This window comes from Acomys russatus, chromosome 22 (genome assembly GCF_903995435.1).
Source record: "Acomys russatus chromosome 22, mAcoRus1.1, whole genome shotgun sequence".
Lineage (NCBI taxonomy): Eukaryota > Metazoa > Chordata > Mammalia > Rodentia > Muridae > Acomys > Acomys russatus.
In genome coordinates, this window is record NC_067158.1 from 23,965,690 (window position 1) to 23,992,026 (window position 26,337).

Sequence of the window (26,337 nt, forward strand, 5' to 3'; positions counted from 1 at the left end):
AAAAAGAAAAGAAACTATGGGATGATGAGCAGATGAAAGTCTTCCCCAAAAAAGAGCACACCAATTGGTTATGCAACACCAAATGGTCAGTCATAAAAACATACACAAGTAACATATACAGGCTGAACAAGTTGCATTTATCTATTAGGAACACACACATATACATACCAACAACAACAACTAGAGAAAAAGAGGCCATGGATTTGAGAAATAAAGGGGAATATATGGAAAGGATTGGTGGAGGAAAGAGAAGGGAGAAACAACGCGATTTCAAAAACTAAAGATATTAAAAAAAAAAAAAAACAGAGAGAGAACACAGTTCCTTTCATTAAAACTGATTCAAAAGCTAGAGATGTGTTCCAAAACATCTTCTCCCCAACCTATTATGTATTTGACTAGTTTGCATGTGTTTTTGTTTTTTATATAAGATACAGGTTTCACTATGAAGCCGTGGCTGGCCTGGACCTCACAGCTATTGACATGCCTTTGCCTCCCTCCCAACTGTTGACAGTGAATGCATGTGAACACCTGGATGACCCCTACGGTTTTTTTTTTTAATGTTGTCTTAGGGTTACTATTGTTGAGATGGAATACCATGACCAGAGACAACTTGGGGAGGAAAGGGTTTTTGGCTCACTATTCATCATCAAAAGAAGTCAGGACAAGAACTCAAACAAGATAAGAACCTGCAGGCAGGAGCCGATACAGAGGCCATAAAGCTCCTTACTGGCTTGCTCCCTCTTCCCTCCCCCACACTCTTTCTTTTTTGGTTTTTCCAAGACAGGGTCTCTATGTAGCTTTGGTTGTCCTGCAACTCACTTTGTAGACCAAGCTGTCCTCCACCTGCCTCTGTCTCCAGACTGCTGGGATTAAAGGCATGTGCTCAGCTTCAGCCTGCTTTCTTACAGAACCCAGGAGCTCCATCAGCCAAGGGTTGGTACCACCCACAGTGAGCTGCTATCCCTACCCCAACCTATTAGTAATTAAGAAAATGTTCTACAGGCTTGCCGATAGCCCCATCTTATAGAAGCATTTTCTTTTTTGTCATTTTTTTTTTTTTTTTTTTTCCAAGACAGGGTTTCTAGCCCTGGTTGTCCTAGAAGTTGCTTTGTAGACTAGGCTGTCCACCTGCCTCTGCCTCCTAAGTGCTGGGATTAAAGGGGTGCACCACCATTTTTTTTTTTTAAACAGGTTTTCTCTGTGTAGCCTTTGTTGTCCTTGACTCATTTTGTAGACCAGTTGGCCTCAAACTGCCAAAGATCTGCATGCCTTTGGCTCCTAGAGTGCTGGGATTACAGGTATGTGTCGCCCACCATATTTTCTTATCTGAGGTTCCCTCATGTGCCAAGCTGACATAAAACTGCCCAGCACACTAATTCTTTGAAAATATTTTTTAAGAACAGCACACCAAAACAAAAAAGCCAATTTTGAGGTCAAATTCTATGCTTATTCTAAATAAAGGCTTTTAATTTAATTTATTTTTATTTTATGGATGTGTTGCTTGCATATGTGTCTGTGTACCACATGCCTACAAGTGCCCAAGGAGGTCAGAAAAGGACATCAGAGCTGGAATTAAAGACAACTGTGAGCTGCCATAGAGGTGCTGAAAATTAAACCTGAAAAACTGGGTCCTCTGGAAGAAAAGCCAGTACTCTTAACTGATGAGACATCTCTAGCTTCCGCTTAGTGCATAAATTCAAAACAGCTTAAAAGAAAAACATATACTATTTTTTTTCTAAACTGACATTGCTTTCATTAGATTATTTAATGAAGCAAGTGTAAATGTATGTGGCACTTATGACAAATGATGGAAACTGTAGCTGTGGGCTGGGCAGCGGCTCAAGGGTAATAAGAGCTGGCTGCGCAAGCATGAGCAGCAGCAGGCGCTGCCTCTGGATCCCATCATCCACATAAAACCCAGGATGCAACACAGCCTGAAATCTCCGCAATGCCAGGTGGAGACAGGAGGATCCTGGGGGCTTACACAAGTCATCCTAGCCAACCAGTGAACTCCAAGTCAACTAAAGAGAGAGGCCGTCTCTAAAAAGGAAGTGGAGAATTAGAAAGACGCCTCCATAAACCTTTAGCTTCCACAAGTATGCACCCTGTACACACAAACACACGCCACACAGACACACTAATAGACTCATATAACTGTACAGTTTCAAGTATGATCTTATAGAAGTCATGGGCTTTTGGGGGTTTAGTTTGTTTTTAAGTTGTATTTTATCTGTAATAGTGTTCACCTGAATGTATATCTGTGTACCAGGTGTATGCAAATGCCCTTGGAGGCCAGAAGAGAGCACTGAATCCTCTGGAATCGGAGTCACAGATGGCTGTGAGCCTCCATGTATCCACAAGAACAGCTCTTAACCACTGAATAAATTCTCTAACCCTCTAGTAATGGGCTTTGCTTGAAAAATTAAAAATTTTGGTATATATTTGTTGAATTAATTTTCCTATTAGCTAAGCTTTACTTACCTTGAGCATACAAAGTCAGAACTGCCTGGATGGCTACATACACACCAGAAAACTGGTACGTTTCAAACATTACCTGAAAATAGGAAGAGAAGAAAAAAAGGGGGAGTGGTTTATGTAGGAAAGTCTACACATAATTATATACCTCCTTCATGCTTGCATGGCAGATCAGTTGATGAAGATGCAACTAAAGGACAGTGAGCATCCATTCTAGTTCCGCTTGCCCTTATAAAGCCTACCTCTAAACTCTGATTAGGTACAGCAGAGGTCTAGATACATACATGCATGCCTGCCTGCAAGCACACACACATATCTGAGTCAAGTCTCCGAATATTTGTAAGTGCTACAAAGCAAAGATTTCTGACTATGTTATAGCCAGTGGCTAATCAGTATGAAAAAACACAAAGTTTCCTAGATTGATAGCCCTTAAAAAGATATGCACCTGGGACCAGCAAGATTATTCAGCCAGTAAAGGCGCGTGCCACCAAGTCTAATATAATAACCTTAGTTTGAGTCCCAGGACCCACATGGTAGAAAGAGAAAATTGATTCTCACGGGTGTCCTTTCACCTCCACATACACAGGGTAGCATTCATTTTGCCTGTGCACTCTCACACACACACACACACACAAATAGAAACATTGATGTAAAAAGAAATCAGAATAAAAAATAAAAAAGAAGGCTGCAGAGATGGCTCAGCTGTTAAAGGCTAGGCTTACAACCAAAAATATATATATATATAGATAGATAGATAGATAGATAGATAGATAGATAGATAGATATAGATAAAGATATATCCTCTTGGGATCTAAGATATGTTGCTCAGCAGCTAAAGGCCTGATGACCCAAATTCAATCTGCAGAGTGAGCCCACATGGTAGAAGGAAACCCTACTCCCACCAACTGTCCATACACGGACACTAGAGTGTGCAAGCACACATACACATAAGCACACACCAAATAAATAATGAAAAGACAAGAAATATCTGCCTATTTCCCCCAACCAGGATCAAAACTGGCTCCCCTCTCACCGCCCCCCCCCCATGCCCCATAGTTAAAACAAAAAACAAACAAACAAAAAGACGACTCAGGGTATAAAGTATTAAGTTGTCAGATGTAGGACTGGAGAGATGGCTCAGAGATTAAGAGCACTGTCTGTTCTTCCAAAGGTCCTGAGTTCAATTTCCAGCAACCACATGATGGCTCACAACCATCTACGATGAGATCTGGTACCTTCTTCTGGTGTACAGGCACACATACGGGCAGAATACTGTATAAATAATAAATAAATAAATAAATCCTTAAAAAAAAAAAAAAGCTGTCAGATGTAGAGAGTGCTGAGTTGCCCAGCCCACTGCCTCTATTTGAGCTGAGACTGTTAACTCCATTTCACACTGCATTACACCAGAGGGAGGAGGCATTTCCCTAGGCCCTCTCTGGTCATGCCCAAGCCAGGTCAGCTGAGAAAATCTCGAACGATGTCTTTTGGTCATCCATGGTAAGCACTCCTTGACAGGCAGGGCAATCACTCTGAATATCTAGATACTGACCAACTGGTTCCAATGAGAACTGTACAGAACTTCAATTTAAAACTTTGGAATGCATACCCATCAATTAACTTGATCTTCTAACACAGGAAGTACTGCTGCTGCTGCTATGTGTGTGCATATACCAATAGCATGTAAGTCCTCCAAAGTCTGTTGTCTAAGTTAGGGATGAAGCGCCCCTGTCTGCCCTCACCTCAGTAGCCTTTTCAGTCTCTTGGGCAGGCTCTTCCCTCTAGGCCCTGCCTTCTCACCACTGTCTCCAATCACTTCTTTGGTAAAAAGCATTCTCTATATCCCAAAGACTTTCGAGGTTTTTTTGTTGTTGTTGTTATTGTTTGTTTGGTTTTGGTTTTTTGAGACAGGGTTTCTCTGTGTAGCCTTGGCTGTCCTGGACTCACTTTGTAGACCAGGCTGGCCTCGAACTCACAGAGATCCACCTGCCTCTGCCTCCCGAATGCTGGGATTAAAGGTGTGTGCCACCATGCCCCACAGGACTTTCAAGTTTTTATCTCAAATTCTAGACTGTTTCCTGAATTCAATTACACACACACACACACACACACACACACACACACACACACACACACTTATTGCTTGTCATTTCTTTGTGGATGTTTAATGAGGACCTCAAACTTAACCATATCTAAAATGACTTCCTCCTAAAATCCCATCCTGCTAGTCTCAGCTTTTTCCTCATCTCTTCTAATTATTCAAGCCAAAACTTTCCCAAGTGCCCTCTATTACCCATATTTAAACCGTAAGAAAATCCTTTAGAGCCAGGCTGTGATGGCATACGCCTTTAATCCTGGCACTTAGGCAGAGACAGGCGGATTTCTGAGTTGGAGGCCAGGCTGTTGTTCTACAGAGTAAGTTCCAGGACCACCAATGTTACACAGAGAGACCCTGTCTCAGAAACAAAACAAAAAGAAAATTCTTTAAGCCCACCTACCTCCAAAGTAAACCCACAGTCTGGTCACTTCTCACATTTCTACCATTATTCATGATCTTAACCATCATTAGCTTTCATATAAATAACTGTCGACATCTCTAAGCTGGTGTTTCTTCTGCTGCCTGGCTGTGGTGTGCTCACAACACAGCAGTCAGAGACACAATCTAAGCACACCTCTCCCCTGTTGCAGCAGCCCCCACCCCACCCACAGGACAAGGCTAGCTTCCTAGTGAAGCTGGCAAGGCACTAACACTACTTACTCTAGCTTACTTCCTGAGCTCTCCCCTGACCCACAGCTTCCAGCCACAGCGGCCTCCTTGCCTGCTCTCAAGTATGCAGATGCCATCGGGCGACTCTCTTTGCCTTGGAATGCTCTTTCCCCCTTCTATCCTGCAGCTTCCCTAGCCTGTCTTTATTTAAACATCATTGTCCCACAAAGGCTTATTAACTGCACACTTCTCATTCTCCTGCCGTCGCTGTTTTCCGATTACATCTATTACTTTCTAATAAACTACCTAACTCAATTACTGAGTCTGAGGCTTCTGTTCTCGTCTATCTACTAGCACATACATGCTGATGCCCCTTATCCAAAATGTTTGCAAGAAAGACTTCTGACTTCAGACTAGGTTAGATTTTGGAATATTTGCCTATTTACCAGGTGAGTTCCCTTATCCAATAATCCAAAATCCACACTGTTCCAAAGTTCAAAATTTCATGAGCATCATAAGCATGATCAAGACATTCCAGATTTCAGATGAGCAACTCTTAACCTGCAGTAAATGCAAAATAACTTCTACTTACCTCTGCAGCAGAAGCAACAAGAAGAAAAGCATTTGACTTAATCCTATCACAGAGACACACGTGACACCCCAGCCAAGCCAGCCTTACCTCTACAATCTTCTCCCTGTTTTTGGTTGGGTTCATGGGAGGCTCTGTGAGTAGAATTTTGCAGTTTCTGGTGTCTATACTGAGTTTCTCTGGTCCAAATGTGTAGTCCCACAGGTGTTTCATGTCATCCCAATTCCGTACTATGCCATTCTCCATAGGGTAGTTAACTTCCAACATTGAGCGCAGCTCGCTTGCCTCATCACCGACCATAAGATCCTACAAGATGGGATGTCGAAGCTTTAAAATGCTCAACGTTTTACATAAAGATACCTTAGAAAATTATATTCCCACATTTCAGAAAACTTGGAGTAACTGAATTTTAAACTTTCTGGGACTTGCAGATCAAGTTTTGTATCCCAAAGTTAAAATCTTTTCTTTCAAGAACAACAGCTTACAAAGTTTAATCCATCTTTTATGTACTATGTGTTTAAATCAATAAATTGACCTTACCTTTAATACATGTTTCCAAAAGAAGAGCATTAGCACAAATAAACCCCACATTCTCATATTTTGAAGGGTTTGTATGAGGTTTCATCTGTTTCTTTTGCTCAAATGTTCAAAAAATAAGTCCTGTGGTATGTGAAATAGCACATTGGAGGGAAAAACTTAAAGAATGCTCAATGCACACTAACACATTTCTTTTACTATCAAAATGATTTATATAAATGGAGATGCAAAAATCATTAGTGATCGTTCATTCCTCTAGAACAAGGCATCATACACATACAGGCAGACAATTAACAGATGTCACAAATGTCCATCTATATGTGTGTGCATTAAAACATCTCCTTTAAAGTTATCTCAGGGCAACATCTTTAATCTTGAATATTGAAAATTAATGCTATCTTTCATGAAGTGCAATACTCACAGCCTGTCTCCAATGAGGGCATATTTAAAGTGGCCCACATTCATAAAAAATAAGCTTTTTATGCATAACAAGGCAAACTATTTTATTATTAAATATTTTAGAAATCAGTAATCCAGACATTAATTAATTTCTATGTTGATGAATCCAATTAGAAATTAGTACTAGAAATAGCTACTACTTGGTATAATAAGTTCAAATTATGGGGAAACAAAGAAAGAAAGCACAAAACCAACATGAGAAGATATAAATGAGGCTTTAAAAACATGACCTTTGGGGTGGGGTGCATCCCAGTGGTGGGATGCTTGCCTAGCATGTGGAAGGCCCTGGGTGCAATCTGTAGCACCAGGGAAAAGAAAAAACAAAATTAGAAATGTCCCAAAAAGAGTAGTTTTAAATGTGAAAACCAGGACAAGGAGCCTATTAAAAGCCAAATTTCTGGAAAATACACTAATGGCAAAAGGGAAACATAGTTCACTAAAACTTTCTGTTGCAACTAATTTCTTATAAAGTTAATTTCCCCAAAACTAACACTCAAGTTTCTTGACTATTAACTGTTCAGAATCTTCAGGAAGAAAATGCAAAACTGGGAAGACCTATCCTGTGACCTCTGGATAAAGGCATGCATGGTGAAGTATTTGGAAGTACACTAATATCTGGAACTTAGAGAAGCGCATCAAAACAAACAAACAAAAACCAAGGCATTTTGATGGATAAATAGGTATGTTGTTAACCAGAATAACAAATGTTTTGTTTTTGAGACAGGGTCCCCCTATGTAGCCCTGGCTGTCCTGAAACTCTGTAGGTAGACCAGGCTAGCCTCAAACACTCCGAAATCTGCCTGCCTCTGTATCTCAGTGTTAGATTAAAGGTGTGTGCCATTGTGCGTGGCTTAGAATAATAAATGCTAATATTGGAATCTAAGTGATAGGTCTATGGAGGATCTATAAAACCTGTTTAACACAGCTGTATGTGCTAAGCATTTTTTAATAAAAAGTAAAAAAGAAATCTATACTTTTGGCTATTAAGTTTAAGGTCATACTAATTTTTGTTATTTGATCCTATGATAAATATATTTTTCATTGTATTACACAAAAAAATTGACAGAAAATTAGTTAGTAGCCACCATTATTTCAACCAAGTTTGAGTAAGTATGATCCAGGTTCAACAGAATACTTAGTTTTTATTCCTCTTAAGAACAGAGGTTATACTCAAGGCTACACAGAGAAACCGTGTCTCGAAAAACTAAAACCAAAACCACCAACAAAAAAGAAACACGCAAACAAACAATAACAACAAACCCCACAGGGTTGTAGATGTCTTTCTTTATGGCAAATCAAAATCAAAGCCTCATGAATTTTCTAGGACCATACAACTAAAAGGGACATCTGACACTGAGTATCCTTAGTTCCCTCTGAACAAAAAGACATTTAAAAATGGAAGTGTATGAGCTCAAGGGATTTTATGGAAAAAAAGTTGTTGCTAAATTTGGTTTTAAACCAGTGGTTCTCAGCCTATGGGCCCCAAACCCTGGGGGGAGGGTCACATATCAGGTATTCTACATATCAGATATTACGTTATGGTTCATAAAGCAGCAACAAAAATAATTCTATGGTTGGGGTCACCAGAAAATAAGGAACTGTATTAAAGGGCTGCAGTGTTAGGAAGGTTGAGAACCACTGCTATAAACCCTTCAACAGACCAGAGATGTTGCGCAATTGGTGGAATGCTTGCCTAGCATGCATGGAAGCCCTGGGTTTACCCTCAACATGGCCTAAAATCAGACAGTATGGTAAGTGTAATGTTAGCACGTGGAAAGTAGAGGCAAGAGGATCAAAAGTACAAAACCAGCTTGAGATATATGAAATTTTGTCTAAAAAAGGAAAGAAGTGGGGGGGAGAAGAGCAACAACTGACACATGTGTGGTGTGGCACACAAAGGCCCAGGTAGGAAGATGAAGAAGCTCAGCCTGGGTTACACGGGGAGACCACGGATCACAACACTGAACAGCCAGGAGCTGGCACAAGCTTGTAATCCCAGCGGGCGAGGCAGGGAGATCAGCAGCTCAGAGCTATCTTAGGCTCCTGCCCTCACTAATCCACAGCAAGATGGATGCCAGTGGAAGCTATAAAACCCTGTCTGAGAAAAAAACCCAACCAACCAACCAAACAACCCCCCCCCCCAACAAACCTAGAACACACAAACTCTTCCCTAGAACTTTTCAACCTTCAAACATGAAAAATAGCAAGATGCTTAAGTGACTTTCCCTCGTCCCCTCAGAAACAAGTAGCTGTGTTCAAGCAGCCCTGAGCTTTCACTGCTGCGCATCACTGGACTGCCAAGCTAAGTCTCCCTGTAGCTCACAGTAGCCGTTTACACAGTCAGATTGTATTTGCCAAGAATGATTCTGAACAACGTTACTCTGAACTAGAAAATAGAAAAATCACAAGCTTCAAACCACAATGACACCCCTAGAAGGAGATTCTATCAAACAGGGAAACGCAGGTTACAGAGGGAGGCTGTCTCAAAGAGGTCTTTTCTCTTCACACAGTACACTGGGGGTTACTTTTATGCTGAAAGAACAAATCCATTTATAATACCAATTAAACATTCTATTTCTGATTAAAAAAAAAAACCCTGAAAAGTATGCCTATACTATTCTCTACAGGTACACCCTTTCTAAAAATCTCTTTAGTATTTAAGACAAATGCATGCTCTTTTTATTCAGAAAAATGTAAGAATTTCCAGATGTAAAGGTTACCATGGAAAATCATCATCACACAGTCAAATATCTGGGATAGGCCCGTCACGCCTCTTGTTTGTTTGTTTGTTTGTTTGTTTGAAAATGGGAGTGACTATACCTAGTTGTCTGTATGTGTGTGTGCGGACTTTTATTTGTGGGAAAACCTGACAGGTATGTTTCCTTTTTTAAATTTATTCTCAGATGTCAAAGCTACTATCAGTAAGAAAGACATGGAAAAAGATTTTCTTTTGTTACTTTTTCATTTATGATTCATTTGCACATTAAAAATTTACTCAGTTTACCAAACATATGATATGGTACTGGGGCAAATATATGCACCAGTATTATAGGCAATACATAACATCAATCAGTAAACTGAGTCTCCAAACATGACAAATTCACCCATTTTCTATCTGTATCACATAGCTACTTCATTTCTGTATTATACACACCACATTCCATTTTAATTATAGCATTCATCTACAAAAAATAAGGAAAACAATTCAAAACTATGTTAGTAATTAGTTCTTGTTTGGTTCATTGTATGCAATTAAGAAAGTATAGGACTTTATTAGTTGCTATCAAACTGAAGAAATGAAAAGGGTTAAAAATTAAAGTACTAAAACAAAAATAAGGACCCCCCCCTCCCCAGCACTAAAGGGACACAAAACAACAACTACTGTCCCACCAAGCAAAAGTGGAAAACAAACAGAGAGCATGTGTGTAACCTCACTTACCATCTTTTTGTTATTCTACTTCAACAGGTCAAGAAAGGTGAAGAAAGAGAAGGTAGAAGCAAGAGTCAGAAAAGGCCTACATAAATCCTCACTGAAATGTTTAAACATACAAGCAACAGAGACAAATTAGGCTGAGGTCAGATGCAGTTCTACAGTAACTTAGGTGTTAATTATCAGGGCCAAATGAACATGGACAGTAATTACTCCTAATGAAAATTAACTAAATGATTTAAATTTCCATTGTCTTAATCTACTATCACATTTTAGCTAACAAGACATACAAATAAAGTCAATTCACTAAGCACAGGAATTCCAAAATGTCAAACTTCCTTTAGTTCATTATTGAATTTAAGAACTTATTTAAAGGAAAATACGTGGTAACAGCAAAGGTTTAGACGGATAAGAGTTAGTTCAGGAGTGTTTATCTAAACCCTAGTACTCACATGAAAGAAAAGCAACTTAACTTGAAAGGCTTACAAGACAGCAGAGAGAATGAGAAACTGTTTCAGCAAATGCTAGTGGGATGGTCACTGGAAATGTCTCACAAGGAAACTAGGCATTTCTATTAGTTGGCCTTAAAAAAAGCAAGAAAGTTGTTTCTGTCCTGCTGGAAAATAAAAATGGCTAAATATGATACTTCTCTGGACCTCAAAAATGTTACTATCCATAAAAATGTTTAAAAGCCATATACTAAATTAAATGTATTGCTGCCACTCAATTTTCCTTCAACATGTTACTAGCTAAGTTCCGAGCTGAAGTTCTTTCAAGGCGGATTTTGACAGGTGTCCCGCTTTAATCTTACTCTCTTCCAGTTCAAGGCTAGCCAAAGCTACACAATGAGACCTTGTCTCCAAAAAAGGAAAAAAATAAATAAAATTTGGTCAGAATAAAAATTTATTAAAAGAGTAAAAGGAATCCAACAAACTTTCCCTCCAGGCCTTTCCTAAAATGTTTTATACTGAGTGAACGTACCAAAGGGCAGAATTCACTTTTAGGATTCTTTTTTTGTTTGTTTGTTTGTTTGTTTTTGAGACAGGGTTTCTCTGTGTAGCCTTGGTTGTCCTGGACTCACTTTGTAGACCAGCCTGGCCTCGAACTCACATTGATCCACCTACCTCTGCCTCCAGAGTCTAGGATTAAAGGCATGCACCGCCAAGCCCGGCCACTTTTAGGTTTTTAAAATAAACACTGAAGCTATGTTTCCATATACATTTTTTGCTTTTTGGGTTTTTGGTTTGTTTGCTTGCTTGTTTTTTCCATAACAGGGTTTCTATCTGTCCTGGACTTGCTTTGTAGATTGTGCTGGCCTTGAAATCACAGAGATCCACCTACTTATGCCAGTGCTGGGACTAATGTTGTGTGCCACCACTGGCCAGCTCCATGTGTATTTTTATTCATTATGTAATTCAAGTCTCTAGCTCCCATAGCAAAGTCCTAGAACACAGCAAATCTCTATCACCGATCACCACTACTATCACCTTTCTCAACACCTCAAACAAGTATTCCAAAGATGTACATTTATGTCTTGGCAGAAACTGTCCAAACAAAACCAACAATGTTAACTATCCACAAAACAAAACAAAACACCTCATCTTGAAAAGTTGTTAAATTCTACTGTGTTTTATATAATTTGGACCCTGGACACCTGAAGAATATAAAGTCAATTGGTATCATTTAATTATTCTATTTCTTATAAAATAGTCTGATTCCTGCTTGACTTCTAGTTCTGTGGGAGAAAATGTGCTGAGTCTCTCGTGTTAAGTACTTTGGCTAATGATAGCTTGCCTTCCTGTCCCATTACAGTAAGATAAACAGTGTAAGACCAAATGAAGACCTGCTTGGCTTCCTCCAGCACATTATGAAAATCAACTGTAACAGTGAGAAGAGCAACCAAGGTCTAGCTTTCTGTGTTTTCCTGGCTGACTGTATAAGATGAGTAGGAGGGTCAGCCTATGAAAACATGGGGAGAAAGCCTAAAGTTTCAGACATTAAGACACTAACAACTATGCAAGACATAAATTTGCCAGGCTGACTCTTTTTCACACTAAATTATGCAAGAAGACTTTAAGGCACTAATATGTATCAACTTTGTACCTACTATTTAAAACTAATGTTTTATAGTCCATGTAATAATGGTACCATGCTATACATAAACAAAAAAAGAATAAAATTAACTTCAGGAATCTTTTTTTTGCCTTTGTTGAGGTATACGTTAAAATTACAAAAAGTTCTGTTCTCCCCTTTGCTTTTCCTGACATTGTACTTTACATTACTTAACTCAAAGATCACCTCACACATCTCATGTGTGAGGATAACAAATAAAACATTACCTTGATTTCAATGTTTCCCACTTTGGTGGTTGATCTGATAATAGGTCTTCCAACCAAAGCTGGGAAGATGTGTTCCGGAAAGTTAGAGCCTGCATATCCACACTTCACAAACTGAAAGGAAACAGTAAAAAGTGGGTTAGTATCTGAACATTTACTATAGTTATTTAAAAACAGTATCAGAGCCAGGTGTGGTGGTGCACACCTGTAATCCCAGCACTCGGGAGGCAGAGGCAGGTGGATCTCTGTGAGTTCGAGGCCAGCCTGGTCTACAAAGTGAGTCCAGGATAGCCAAGGCTACACAGAGAAACCTGTCTTGAAAAACAGAACAGTAGCAGAAAACACCACTTTGCTTTCAAACCATCCAAAGTAGTCACCCATTCTATTCCCAGTATCATCTCTTTAAGTTCTCCCAGGTACCAAGCACTCGCAGAGCTTCTATTAGTTAGGGTTTCTATTGCTGATGAAACACCATGACCAAAGCAACTTAGGAAGGAAAGGGTTGATTTGGCTTCCACATCATAGTCCATCACTGAAGGAAGTCAGGACAGAAACTCAAAACAGGACTGGATCCTGAAAGCAGGAGCTGATGCAGAGGCCATGGAGGAGTGCTGCTTACTGGCTTGCTTCTAATGCCTTGCTCAGCCTGCTTTCTTATAGAACACTGAACTACCAACCCAGGGATGTCACCAAACACATTAGGCTGGGCCTTCCACCATCAATCACTAATTAAGAAAATGCCCTAAACTAAGCATGGTTGGCACACGCTTTTAATCCCAGCACTCAGGAGGCAGAGGCAGATAGATTCCTGTGAGTTAGAGGCCAGCCTGGTCTACAAAGGGAGTCCAGGACAGCCAGGGATACACACACAGAAACCCTTTCTCAAAAAGAGCAAAAGAAAAAAAGAAAGAAACTGCATTCTAGCAGATTTAATAACTATAAATGGAAAGCTGGAAGTAGTGTTCATGTGTTGTGATTACAGGCATGTGCCACCATGCCTGACAAGGAATCTCTGAGATACAGGGCCTTATATGTTAGGCAAATGCTCTACCGCTGAGCTACATCCCATCCTCAATATATTTTAAGAGCAGACATTTCACCAAGGTTATAGCAGTGCACACCTGAAATCTAAGCACCCAGGAAGCAGAGACAGGAAAACTATTCTAATTTCAAGGCCACCCTGATGAACATAGCAACCTCCAGGCCAGCCATGGCTCCTTAAGACTAACTTTCAAGGTACGACGAGGATGTTATGGTCTGAAGATGGAATGCCTCTTCAGGCTCATGTAGTTCAACATGTGGTCCCCAGCTGTTTATAGGTAGATGTGTACTCTTTAACAGGTAGAACCTGAGAGCCAGACATGCTGGCGCATACCTTAATCTCAGCATTTGGGAAGCAAAGGCAGGCAGAAAGCTGTAAGTCTGAGGCCAGCCTAGTCTACGAACAGCCAAGATAAAACACACACACACACACACACACAAAACCCTGTCTCAAAAAACTAAAGTTAAAAAAAAAAAAAACAAAGGTAGGGCCTAGTTAAAAGAAGTGGATTGTGGAGAGAGGTCTCGGAGGTCAGAGCTCAGTCTCACTTCTGGCCACATCTCTCTCTCCACTTCCCAGTCCACCAAAATGTGGACAAGTACCCTCTGATCCTGCCAGGAACTGGTCCTGCCATTACGCATTCCCTGAGATGATGGGCAGAATTTGAACTATGAACCAAAATAAGCCCTTTCTCCTCCTCCTCTTTTTTATTTATTTATTTATTTATTTATTTATTTATTTATTTATTTGAGACAGGGTTTCACCATGTAGCCTTGTCTGTCCTGGCCCTTCCTCTTCTTATTTTGTTGAGGTACTGATCCAATGACCAGAAAAATAACTAATATACAGGAAGATGCTATGTCAAAGTCTCTACAGCATTAACAAGGTCTTTGTCTAACGCATGCTAAACTACAAGGATTGTTGTGTTTACTGAGAACATCTACAACAGAGTTTAACATATAAGAATTGCATATTAAATAACTGATGGGTAAATACTAAAAGAATTGTTAATTTAAAAGCATGTGATCATGATCATTTTAAAATACAAATATAAACCCAGTACAGTGACACACTGCACACTGTAATCCCAGCACTTCGGAGGCAAAGCAAGTGGATCTCTGTGAGTTTAAAGACAGCCTGAATTAAAAAGCGGGTCCAAGACAGGCAAAGCTACACAGAGAAACCCTGTCTCAAAAACAAACAAACAAAAAGACAAAAAAAAAGGGGGGGGGGACACAAAGCAAAAACAAATACAGCCGGTTGGATTCCCTATCTACGGACTCAACTAATAGCTGATCAAAATATCTGAAGCAGGGCCAACGTGCTGTCTTATAAGGTAAAGGCACTTGTTGCCCAACTTGACAACCTGAGTTCAGTCTTCAGGGAGCAGAGAAGCAACTCCCACAAAGTTGTTCTTTGCCTCTACATACATGCTGTGGCATGTGTATGCCCACCCATTCACAAATAAATGTAGTAAAAATATTTAAATCATATCTGAAAATACCCTTCACCTTACCATTATTTGTTTTTGTTTTTTAAGATTTTATTATTTATGCAGTGTTCTGCCTTCATATAATGTCTGCAGGCCAGAAGAGGGCATCAGATCTTGCTATAGATGGTTGTGAGCCACTATGTGGTTATTGGGAATTGAACTCAGGACCTCTGAAGAACAGCCAGTGAGTGCTCTTAACCTCTGAGCCATCTCTCCAGGTACACACACACCCCATTATTCCTTAAATACTAAAAAATAACTACTTAATATAGCATTTACATTGTATTAGGACTATGCATCGTAACACTGTGGAGGTGGAGATAGGAGGCTAGGAGTTAAGGCCATCCTTAACTGGCCAAACCTAACATATGGAGTTTGAGGCCAGCATGGACTACATGAGACCTTGTCTAAAAATCATAAATAATATGACAGCATTGACTAAGGTCACGTACAGGTCTTATGCTACCTGATTAACAGCGATAAGTGGGGGTGTATGTGTGTGTGTGTGTGTGTGTGTGTGTGTGTGTGTGTGTGCGCGCGCGCGCGCGCGCGCGCACAAGTGTGAGAAAAAGGAGAGACACATACACACAGGGGAATGGAGTGAGTCAATTCCCTACAGAAAAAGTCTATTGTTGTGTGGCACCAAGGACTATACATTTTTAGAAGAATTAGGTGAAGAATAATACTTGGAGGTGATACATATTAGTAATAAAACAAAATGGACAAAAAGCCAGGCTGCTGAAGCAAGAGGATTATTTACAGGTCCAAAGGCAGTCTGTGCTACATCTTGACACTCGACTCAAGTAAATCAAAGAAAGTCTAAACAGAAACAGAAAATATTGTATTTAATAGTGGGTTCACGAAGACATCACCATGTGAGTATACCTGGTACTTTAACCACATTCTTCTTCCATCCCCTCCCCCTTTCCTTCCTCCTCTTACTGCACTCTACTGACTCAGCGTTTCTCTTCTGCTTGATGACATGTAAAAAATGGTTCTGTATATCCATAAAAAAAAAAAAATCTATGATTGGCCAGGCATGGTGATGGTAACCCCCTTGAAAAGCCAAAAAGAAGGAGAAAAATAAAAAAATAAAAAAGAGAAAGAGAAATTAAAAAGAAAAATCTATGATTACAAATGAAAGCATGATATTTATCTTTTGAATCTGACTTTTTCACTTAATATGTTTCTAGTTACATCCATTTTCCTGCAAATGACATAAGTTCATTCTTCTTTATGGCTGAAACTCTACTGTGACTATACAGAACATTTTGTCAATTCACCTGTTGGGTGTTGTGAACAGTGCAGCAATAAATAAATAGTTATCTGTGGGATGCTGACTTGCTGTCTTTTGGGTAAATAATCAGGGTAGTTTAATTATGTCATTTGCTAGTTTAGTGCTTTTGTTTTGTTGTTTTTTGAGACAGAGTTTCTCTGTGTTATCTTGGCTGTCCTGGACTCGCTTTGTAGACCAGGCTGGCCTCGAACTCACAGAGATCACCTGCCTCTGCCTCCAGCATGCTGGGATTAAAGGTGTGGGCCACCATGCCAGGCTAGTTCTATTTTTTATCTTCTGAAAACAAATGTGTAAACCAGGTGGTGGTGGTTCATGCCTTTAATCCCAGCACTCAGGAGGCAGAGTCAGGAGGATCTCTGTGAGTTTGAGGCCAGCCTGGTCTACAAACAGAGTCCTGGACAGACAAGGCTATCACAGAGAAACCCTGTGTCAAAAAACAAAACAACAAAAACAAAAACAAAACAAAAGAAAGAAAACAAGTGTGTGCAAGTGCCATGCACAAACATGCAGACACTGCAGGGTAACCTCTAGTGTCATCCTCAGACCTTGAGGCAGCGGCACTGGCTGTGCCTTATAAACTAGACTAGACTGGGCTGGACAGTGAGCACAGGGGACATCCTGTCTCAACCTCTGCATCACTGGGATTACAATCAAAGTCATCATTTTTACATAGGTTCTAAGAATTGAACTCAGTTCCTCGGGCTTGTAAGACAAGTATTTTACCAATAAATCTCTCTCTCTCTCTCTTCAGCTATTATGTATTTTCAGTCTCGTGAGGATTCTCTTTATCAATTTCCACAGTGACTCAACTAATTTAAATTCCAACCAGCAGAATATAAGGGTTCTCTTTTCCAAAGGTGGACAGATAATATGAATGCCCTGGCCGGTAAGATGGCTTGGTAAGTGAGGGCACTTGCTAATGACCTGAGATAATTCCTGAGACCCACAAGGTGGAAGGAGAGAACCAACTCCTGCATGCTGTCCTCGGGCCTCCACAAACCTGTGTAATATGCGCTCGAATCAATCCTGCCAAAATACAGCATCTTCACTGTCTCTACAGCAGCCCTTTTGGAAATAATGATGAATCATACTTAATTATAAATAGCCTCCCTAGAACATTCTGCTATCTAGAATTCTGGTTTTTTTTTTTAAACTTTTTTTCATATTTTATTTAACATACATTTATATTATTACACACAAATAAAATAAACTACATACAGCAGGAAGAACCATGAGATAATCAGGAATTATATAAATGTCCTTTTTTTTTCTTTACAACAGATCTTTTAAAATATGGTAAAAGTATGATTTAAAGGTAATTATGAAAAATGTCTGAAACTAGGAATTTCACACCCCCAGCCCCACCTAATTCCTATTATCTCATTTATAGTTACCTTCAGAACCTAAATAACGCATACTATTCAGCTGCTTCATTCCAAACTCACAAAGCTTAATGCTAGTTAGCTCACTGTTGATCTACCAAGCTGGGGCATTTTTTAGGTACAGCTGCACAGGCCTAAAAGCATATTACTATACAAGTTGGTATGAAGCCGCATGTTTGGAATCCTGGCACTTAAGAGGACCATGGGTTTTAGGCCAGCATGAGCTACACAGTAAGTGCCACACCAACCAAAGCCTCATTCACAGTGAAACTTTCGTCTTAAATAAAAGTGCAGAGTACGCTTCCTCTGAAGGCACCGGTCAGTGTGCTCTGAGGGCACATGCAGTCAGATTCCCTACTTGTTCATCTGATAGTGGCTGAGAAGTGAAATCAAGAGTGTACATTCCACCCCAAGGAATATTTAACAGAATTCAGGAACACTACTTCAGATTCCCACAATGAATGTCTTCTCAAATAATTGATTAATGTGACCTTGAAAGACTTGGGGGAACAATTACCACAGAGGACAGCAAGGACATCTTGTTGGGTGTGGCAGCTCAAGACAGAAAGACTGCAGGTTCAAGGCCAAACCCAACTATCAACCCAAAACAAAACAAATACATAAAACCTCTTACATTCTTCTCCTAAATCATAGCATTTCTTTGTTCCTCAAGTCAAAAAAACAGCTTACCTGATAACTGAGTGGAAATACAAAAGTACAGAGGAAATATTCTCATTATAACCCCAGTATATACAAATTTTAGCATAAAATCTATCATTAGTACCAGCCTACTGTCATAATTTTGACATACATTCTGAATATACAAAACTAAAATGCTATTTGAATTAAAAAAATCTTATGTTTAACCTTAAAGAAGGACCCACAAAGAGGTACAGGCCTTTAAAGACAGCACTCCTCAAAGGAAAACTTTAGCTAAAGGTCAACATGGGTTAACCAAAACAACAGCAAAAAACTCAGAAATTAACAGATACAGACATTAGGTGAGTCAAAAGAACCCATACATCAGAATGAAATGCTCACTTATATGGGTATAAATAACCTCAAAAAAAATTACAAGTGGGTTACGTCAGTGGCACAGTGCTTGCTTAGCATGCACAGGGCAGTGGGTTGAAATGACAGCACTACCAAAAAAAAAAAAAAAAACAAACCAAACAAACAAAAAACTCATGAAGAGTGTGAATAAAAGGCTACTCTACAAGTTTCCAACAGTTTCTGCATAACAAGTATAAAGGAATAAATGTAACAAATGTAAAGGAGTAAATTTGCTACATAAGAATTCAGAAATTTAAGAGGGGAGGGAGCCTTGCTAAGGGGTAAAGTAAGCCCTGGTGCGGGGAGGGGGTTACTAAGGTTGATAGGCCTACCTGTCATTCTCAGGCACACAGCAGCAAAGTAAAGGGTCCCATCAATGTCTTAATTACAATTATGCAGATGGATAGTTCCTATCTTAAAGGTCTTTTGAGGGGCTGGAATTAAGAGCACTGGCTGCTTTTCCAGAAGTCCTGGGTTTAATTTCCAGTACCTACATGGCAGACCACAACTGTCCGTAACTCCAGTTCCAGGGGATATGAGGCCCTCTTCTGGGCACCAGGCATGCAGGGGATGCCCATAAACAAAATTTTAAATATATATTTTTTTGCTGTTTGTTTGTTGTTTTTGTTTTGTTTTTCGAGACAGGGTCTCTCTCTCTGTAGCCTTGGCTGTCCTTGTAGACCAGGCTGGCCTCGAACTCACAGCAATCCACCTGCCTCTGCCTCCTCAGTGCTGGAATTAAAGGCAAGTGCCACCACCGCCTGGCTATATTTTTTAAATTGTAAACAACACACTTTAGTTTCTTGGCACATTGTCCCCTCCACTAAGTAGGTCTCAGGAATCAAACTCAGGTTGTCAGGCTTGGCAACAAACACCTTCATCTGCTGATTAACTCAAGTAACTCAGAAGACAAAAATTAAGATCACTGAAACTGCAAACAATTATAAAGTGCTACTGCTGCTTTACCAAACAGGGAGAAGGGGTTAGGCTTTTCAAATTAAAGCTACTATAAATAGAAAAAATAAGTAAATAGTTAATAAACCATTCCTGGGGCTGGGAATGCAGCTCAGATAGTAGAATGCCTGCCTATCTAAGGCAAGCCTTGGGTTGTTCCCCAACACTCATAAACCAAGCATGGTGGCACAAAGAGGTGGAGGCAGGAGGATCAGAAGTTCAAGGTTGTCCTGGGATGTGTAGCAAATTGCAAGCTAGCCCAGACTCCAGACCCTTCTTTGAAGTCAACAGCAAAGAGCTGGGCGTGGTAGCACACGCTTTTCATCCCAGCACTTGGGGGGCAGAGGCAGGAGGATCTCTGTGAGTTTGAGGCCAGCCTGGTCTACAAACAGAGTTCCAGGATAGCCAGGGCTATTACACAGAGAAAGCCTCTCCTGAAAAACAAAACAAAACAAACAAACAAACAAAAAAAGAAAGTCAACAGCAAAAGCACCCACTCACTCTTGCTCTAACTAGGCAGCAGCTTGGTGGAAGCAGACGCTGTCTTAGAATCCAATGCTACACTTCTGTAAGGTATCAGACACTCCACCGAACAGTGAAAACCACACTATCTCACATTATTTCAAATCAAATGCATTAGGACTCAATAAGATTAAAACAATCCAATTCAACATCATAAAATTAATAGGCAAGCTACTTCTTGCAAATAACAGGAGGCGGACGTGGTGGCGCACACCTTTAATCCCAGCACTTGAGAGGCAGAGGCAGGTGGATTGTTGTGAGTTCGAGGCCAGCCCGCTGTACAAAGCGAGGCTGGGACAGCCAAGGCTACACAGAGAAACCCTGTCTCGAAAAATAAACAAACTCAAAAATGTTGAGTCATAATACAGTAAAATACAAAGAAAATAATGTTTTCTAGCTACTCTTTTGGTATCATTTTAATCACTGAAATTCCTCCTGCATGTCAATCATTTAAGACTGATGACTTAGTTTTCTCACTGTGTGCAACAGGCTGTTCAAGAAACAGATTTTACCATATATAGTTTCTTCCTTGTAGCCCGGTGGTTTAAGCTAGCACTCTACTTCCTACTGAGTCATCAAATGGTAAGAGATACAATGTTCCTCAAGGCAAAAAGAAACAAAGGACCTGTCTGCATGTGATATCAAACCAATTTTTCCCTTAAATAAAAAAGGTTCAAAGACTCTCATTTTATTTTTAAAATATTTTCATTAGTTTTTTAGAATTTGGTACAATGTGTTTTGATTATATTCATCCTCCTGCCCCCAACTCTTCTCATGTCCACCCCCTTCTCCTCCCACTCAACTGTCTTTCCCCCCCCCCCCCCATCAAGGCCAGTATGTTCCAAAAATTTGGAGAATGCAGCCTTCCATGGGAGTGTGGGACGTTGATTTATCAGGGGCTTCATTAGTAGAGAAAATAAATGGTCTATCTGTCTCTCTGTGTGTCTCTCTCCCCCAACTCCCAGCAGCTAAGAATTCCCAATAGCCCTCTGGCTGGGCTGGAGCTTCCCGCCTAACCCCGCTCCATACGGGAACTTGACTGACCTGGCTTGGGTTTGCACAGGTCTTGTGAATGCTGTCACAAATGTTGAGGTCCTACGTGTCCAGCAGCACTGCTTCCTTGTGGTCATCCAGGGCCTCAGGCTCTAACACTCTTTCCGCCACCTCTTATGCAATAGTCCTGGGCCTCTGGAGACAGGGATTCACTATGTAGACCAGGTTACCCTTGAATTTGTGGTGACTCCATTGCTGTAGTCTCCCAAGTGCTGGAAGTAGCACCAAGCAGGATTTTCTTGTTTTTCAAGACAAGGCTTCACATAGCCCAGGCTGGTCTCAAATTCTCGATCTTCTGCCTCTCCGCCCCAAGCACTGGAATTACAGGCACGCTCCATCACAGTCACTAAGATCTTTAAACTTCCATTTGAGCTCATGTGCTATGTTTCCTTTCCCTTAATAATTGGTGGTGCTTGTATTTCAACTTCATAATGACCGTTCTTATTTGAGGCCAATGCTTGTTCTACCAGATCTATGCCTTTCACAAGGTGAAACTCAAGGTCTTGTTTTGTTTTACTCAAAATAGTACTAGAATCAACCTAAGAGTTAGCAGAAGCAAGATAAAACAAACTACAATCAACTACAAATGTGAATTTTAAGTGAAATGTTCTTTTAGCACTATAACGGTCTATGTACAACCACTCAACTTTATTAAGCTCCATGCCAGCAACATGGCTGTCACTTGGTATATCTGCATTTTGTTGGTGAGTGAAGTCATTGTTGGTGAGTTCATACTGAAGTCTGGTACACCATATATCAACACCAGGGACCCAGACTCAATTTGAAAGGAATCAAAATTCCAGCTAAGAGGTGTACAGACTTTTGCCCAAACAGCCGTCTTCTGAAGCCCTTTTCTAGAAAGCAGGTTTCTTTGGGGGGGGGGGGGGGCTGCTGAGACAAGGGTCTAGTTGTGGGTAACGGGAAAGTGGAGCAGATCAAGCATCTAGGTGACACACCTATACTAGAGGACACACCCATACTTCCAGTATCCAATTATGGGCTGTCAGAGGAATTTAAAAACTTACATCTTGGGGCTGGAGACATGTGGTTAGGAGCACTTGCTCTTGCCAATGACCCACGTTCCATTCCCAGTACCCACATAGCATCTCACAATCATCCACAAGTCCAGGGACTGAATGCCCGCAGACACCAGGCACACATTGGTATGCATACTTAAATGCAGGCAAAACACCTATACACATAAAATGTAACGAATCTTGAACTTTTTAACTTCTCAGGGTTGGGGATACACCTCAGAAAGAGCATTTACCTCCCATGTACAAATCCTTGGATTCAATCCCCAGCATCATACCCCCAAACTTCTCAGCCTCCCAAGTGCTGGCATAAAAGGAGTATGCCATCACTTTAGTCCTTTTAAAAACCTTTTAAAGACTTATTGCTACTTTAGGTGTTGTGTGTTTTACTTGCATGTTTGTATGTGTACCACACATAACCCTAGTACCCACAGAGGCCAGAGAGGGCATTGGATATCCTGGAACTAGAGTTAAAGATGGTTGTGAGCTGCCATACAGATGCTAGGAACCAAACCTGAGTCCTCTGCGAGAGCAACAAGTGCTCTTAAATGCTGAGGCATCTCTCTTGTAGTAAGGTAGTATTTTTTTAAATAAGCACTTTTATAAGAATTTTAGAAAAGTTTAAATGCTCATAATTTAAACATAGTGCAATAATACATACTTTGCTTTTTTAAAAATTCTTTGTTTTCTGATAATTTAGAAGCTTTATGAAATTCTACCTAGTTTTCCTCACTACTTTATTCTTTATCTCAAAGAATATGAGATGTGTTTTATGAATCCCTACATGAGTCTGCAAACATAAATATCTTTAATGAACACACAAAGTGGAATTGCTTAAAAATTGGGGGGGAGGGGAGGGGGCTGGAGAGATGGCTCAATGGTTAAGAGCACTGTCTGCTCTTCTAGAGGTCCTGAGTTCAATTCCCAGCAACCACATGGTGGCTCACAACCATCTGTAATGTGATCTGATGCCCTCTTCTGGCCTGTAGGTGTACATGCAGGCAGAGCTCTTTTATATATATATATATAAACTAACTAAATAAATCTTGTTGCTCTGTAGCCGTGAGTTAGAGGCCAGCCTTACAAAACGAAGTCTAGGACAGCCAAGGGTACACAGAGAAACCCTGTCTTGAAAAACTAAAAAATAAATAAAAGATTTCTTATGTATACAGTGTTTTGCCTGCATATATGCTTGCACAACAGAAGAGGGCGCCAGATCTCATTATAGATGATTGTGAGCCACCATGTGGTTGCTGGGAATTGAACTCAGGACTTTTGGAAGAGCAGCCAGTGTTCCATCTCTGAGCCATCTCTCTAGCCCTGCGTAAAAGCTTTTAAGTTACTAAATCTAAGGCATGTAACCACAGTGGCATGGATGTCTGTATTGATACCTATACTATTCTAGTCCACTTTTAAGTTAGCTTAAATGGAGCTAATACAGTAATGGTTCAAAGTTTCTCATAAATTCAATCAAAGGCAGCAGAATGGCAGTGAATACCGGCTCCTTCTCCCCCCTCAACAATCCAGTTTCAAAGAGTTAGTTCAAGTAAAAATCTATTTTAATTTGTGTGTCATCTTTGTAGCAGAGAGGAGAAAAGTCACAAAATGTTATAACACTAAAATAGATATCACTAAAGGCTCATTCTAAAGAAACATTTCCATTCTCATCTTTGATGCCCCCCACACATTTTTTACCGGGGATAGAAAGAAACCACTTGCAAACAGCTTCTAAATCAGCGCTTTAGTCTGATTTTGACAATCTTAAGATCTTCAAGACTAACGCCTGTATCCTGCACTTAAACAGAATAAATAAATAAAGAGGCAGAGAGGAAGAAACAGAGCCGATCCACTTGCCATTAAAATTAACAACTGGAGAGGTCCTAGGTCTCCTGAGTCTTCCCACAGAGAAGACGGTCTAAGGAAGGGTTGCATGCAAAGCGAAAGGTGAACCAGGAGCCGCCGACCATTCCTCCCCCAACCCTCAAAACCACAGGCGACACGGACAGCCCACACACTCTTCCTGGGGCAGACGCGAAGCCGAGAGCTGGGGCTGCGGCCCAGGGCCTGACAGCACTTCCCCTTTTCTCTGCGGAACCCGTTTCCTGCCTCGCACTCTGGCATCTTCAGCTACACAGGAAGAGGAAGGCCGCTGGGTCTTGTATGGACACAGGCTAGGCTCGGAAACGGAGACCTCATCGCCACCCAGGAACGGGGGGGGGGGGTGTCTCTCATTACCTAGACCCACCCCGGATCTCGGTTTTCGGGACGCGGGGCGCGGGAGGATGCTCGGGGGCGCGTGGAGACAGGTCTCGCCGCCTTCGGGTGCACTGCGAGCAACCTAGCTCCGGATCACGGGCTCACCACCGGCCCGCGCCCCCGAGAAAGAGCCCTTCCGCCCGCGTCCCCTGAGAGCCCACCCGCGCGCCCGCCCGCCTGCGCCCCCGCAGCCCAGCGTCCGCGCTCACCCCGCACACACACACACACGCGGCCGCCCCGCGAGGGTCTTACCCCAGTGCCGTTGTCGCACACTACCACCTTCCTGCCCTGGCTGTCCATGGTTCGCCCTGGAGAGCCGCCGCCCGGCCTGGCCTGCTTCTTCCTCCACACGGCCCCGCCCTCGACCCCCAGCTCCTCCCAAGCCGGAAGTCCCCGCCCGGCGGCCGCTCCGGGTGGGCGGGCGCAGAAGAAAAAATGGCGAGCGCCGACTGGCAGCCGAGAAAGCCAATGAGATTTGGCCGGTGCGGACACGCCCCCTCGACCGGCTCTGCATCCGGTGCTGCGCTAGGCTTGTAGGGTGGCGGCTCTGTCCCAGGTGTCTCAGGACCTAGGGTGCGGCCCGGCCGGCTGTATTAGAGGCTGTCGGGTGAAGGCCGGCGGGTGTGCGGCAGTGTGGCTGTAGAGAAGGGTGGGGCAGCCGGATGGGAAGACCGAAAGCCACCTGGAGGTCCCGAGGCATGATGTGTCATTGCTCCTAGGCCTTAGTGGATACACCTACAGCTGTTTCAAACCTGCCTTTATTCCTTACGTCCATTTGCAGCCCCTGGAGCCCGCCCGGATGCTTTCGTTTCTCTCTCTCTCTCTTAGTCACTTCCTCTTTTCCTTTTGCAAACAGGAACTCGCGATGTTGCCAGTCTCTGGCCTCAAATTTGAGATCCTCCATAGCCTCTTTCAGAAACACGGACGACAAGTGCTTACACGGTTTTGAAGTCAGACAACTCCAGGACGGGTGTGGTGGCTTTCGTCCCAGCAAATGCAGGCAGAACTATAGAAGTTGAGGCCAGCCTGGCCTACATAGCAAGTTTCCAGGCCAACCAGATCTACAGAGCGAGACCCTGACAAAAGAAAAGAAAAAAAAAAAAAAAAAACCAAAAAAAAACTTTCATTTAGCTGGCCGGTGGTGCACTTGGCTTTAATGCCAGCACACAAGTAGAGGCAAGTGAATCTTTATGAGTTCCAAGCCAGCCTGACTTCGAGCTAGTTCTAGGACAGCCAAGGCTACACAAAGAAAACCTGTCTCGAAAACATCAAAAACAAAAACCTTTCATACCCGGGCATGGTGGCGTACGCCTTTAATCCCAGCACTCGGAGGCAGAGGCAGGCGGATCTCTGTAAATTCAAGGCCAGCCTGGTCTACAAAAGTGAGTCCAGGCTAAACAGGGAAACCCTGTCTCGAAAAACCAAAAATGAAAAACAAAAACCCTTTCATTTAATTTCAATTTTGTTTTGTTCAGTAAGACAAGGTCTCTCTGTCTATCCTTGTGTTAATCCTGAGAATCTCGAGGAGAAAAGTCCAAATCCATGATTGCCCAATTAGAGTCAGCTTTATTTTGGGGCGCGCTGGCACTGGCCAGCCAGCCATCTCACCCAAATGGGGATTTGAAAGAGCAGCCCCTGCAGGCCTCTTGGAAATTCCTTTTATAAGAGAGGTAGATAAGCTGTCCACGGGGGCCAGAGAATTGGCTGTCATAGGTCGTT

The 26,337-nt window shown here is 41.6% G+C and overlaps 1 protein-coding gene across 2 annotated transcripts in view; it reads right to left on the reverse strand.

The window, feature by feature from the left end:
- The window catches only part of Actr2 (actin related protein 2), a 43,535-nt gene extending 18,501 nt beyond the window's left edge, over positions 1–25,034 (reverse strand). The window contains exons 1-5 of one of the 2 annotated variants that reach the window (XM_051165275.1): positions 24,871–25,034; positions 12,537–12,647; positions 10,207–10,221; positions 5,862–6,077; positions 2,482–2,554 (exon numbers count right to left, since the gene is read on the reverse strand). In XM_051165275.1, coding sequence (XP_051021232.1) covers positions 2,482–2,554; positions 5,862–6,077; positions 10,207–10,221; positions 12,537–12,647; positions 24,871–24,918 — 463 coding nt within the window. In that variant the 5' untranslated portion in view covers positions 24,919–25,034. The remainder of the gene's footprint in view (positions 1–2,481; positions 2,555–5,861; positions 6,078–10,206; positions 10,222–12,536; positions 12,648–24,870) is intronic. The other variant, XM_051165276.1, reaches the window with a different exon arrangement.
- Between the last annotated feature and the right edge of the window lie 1,303 nt (positions 25,035–26,337).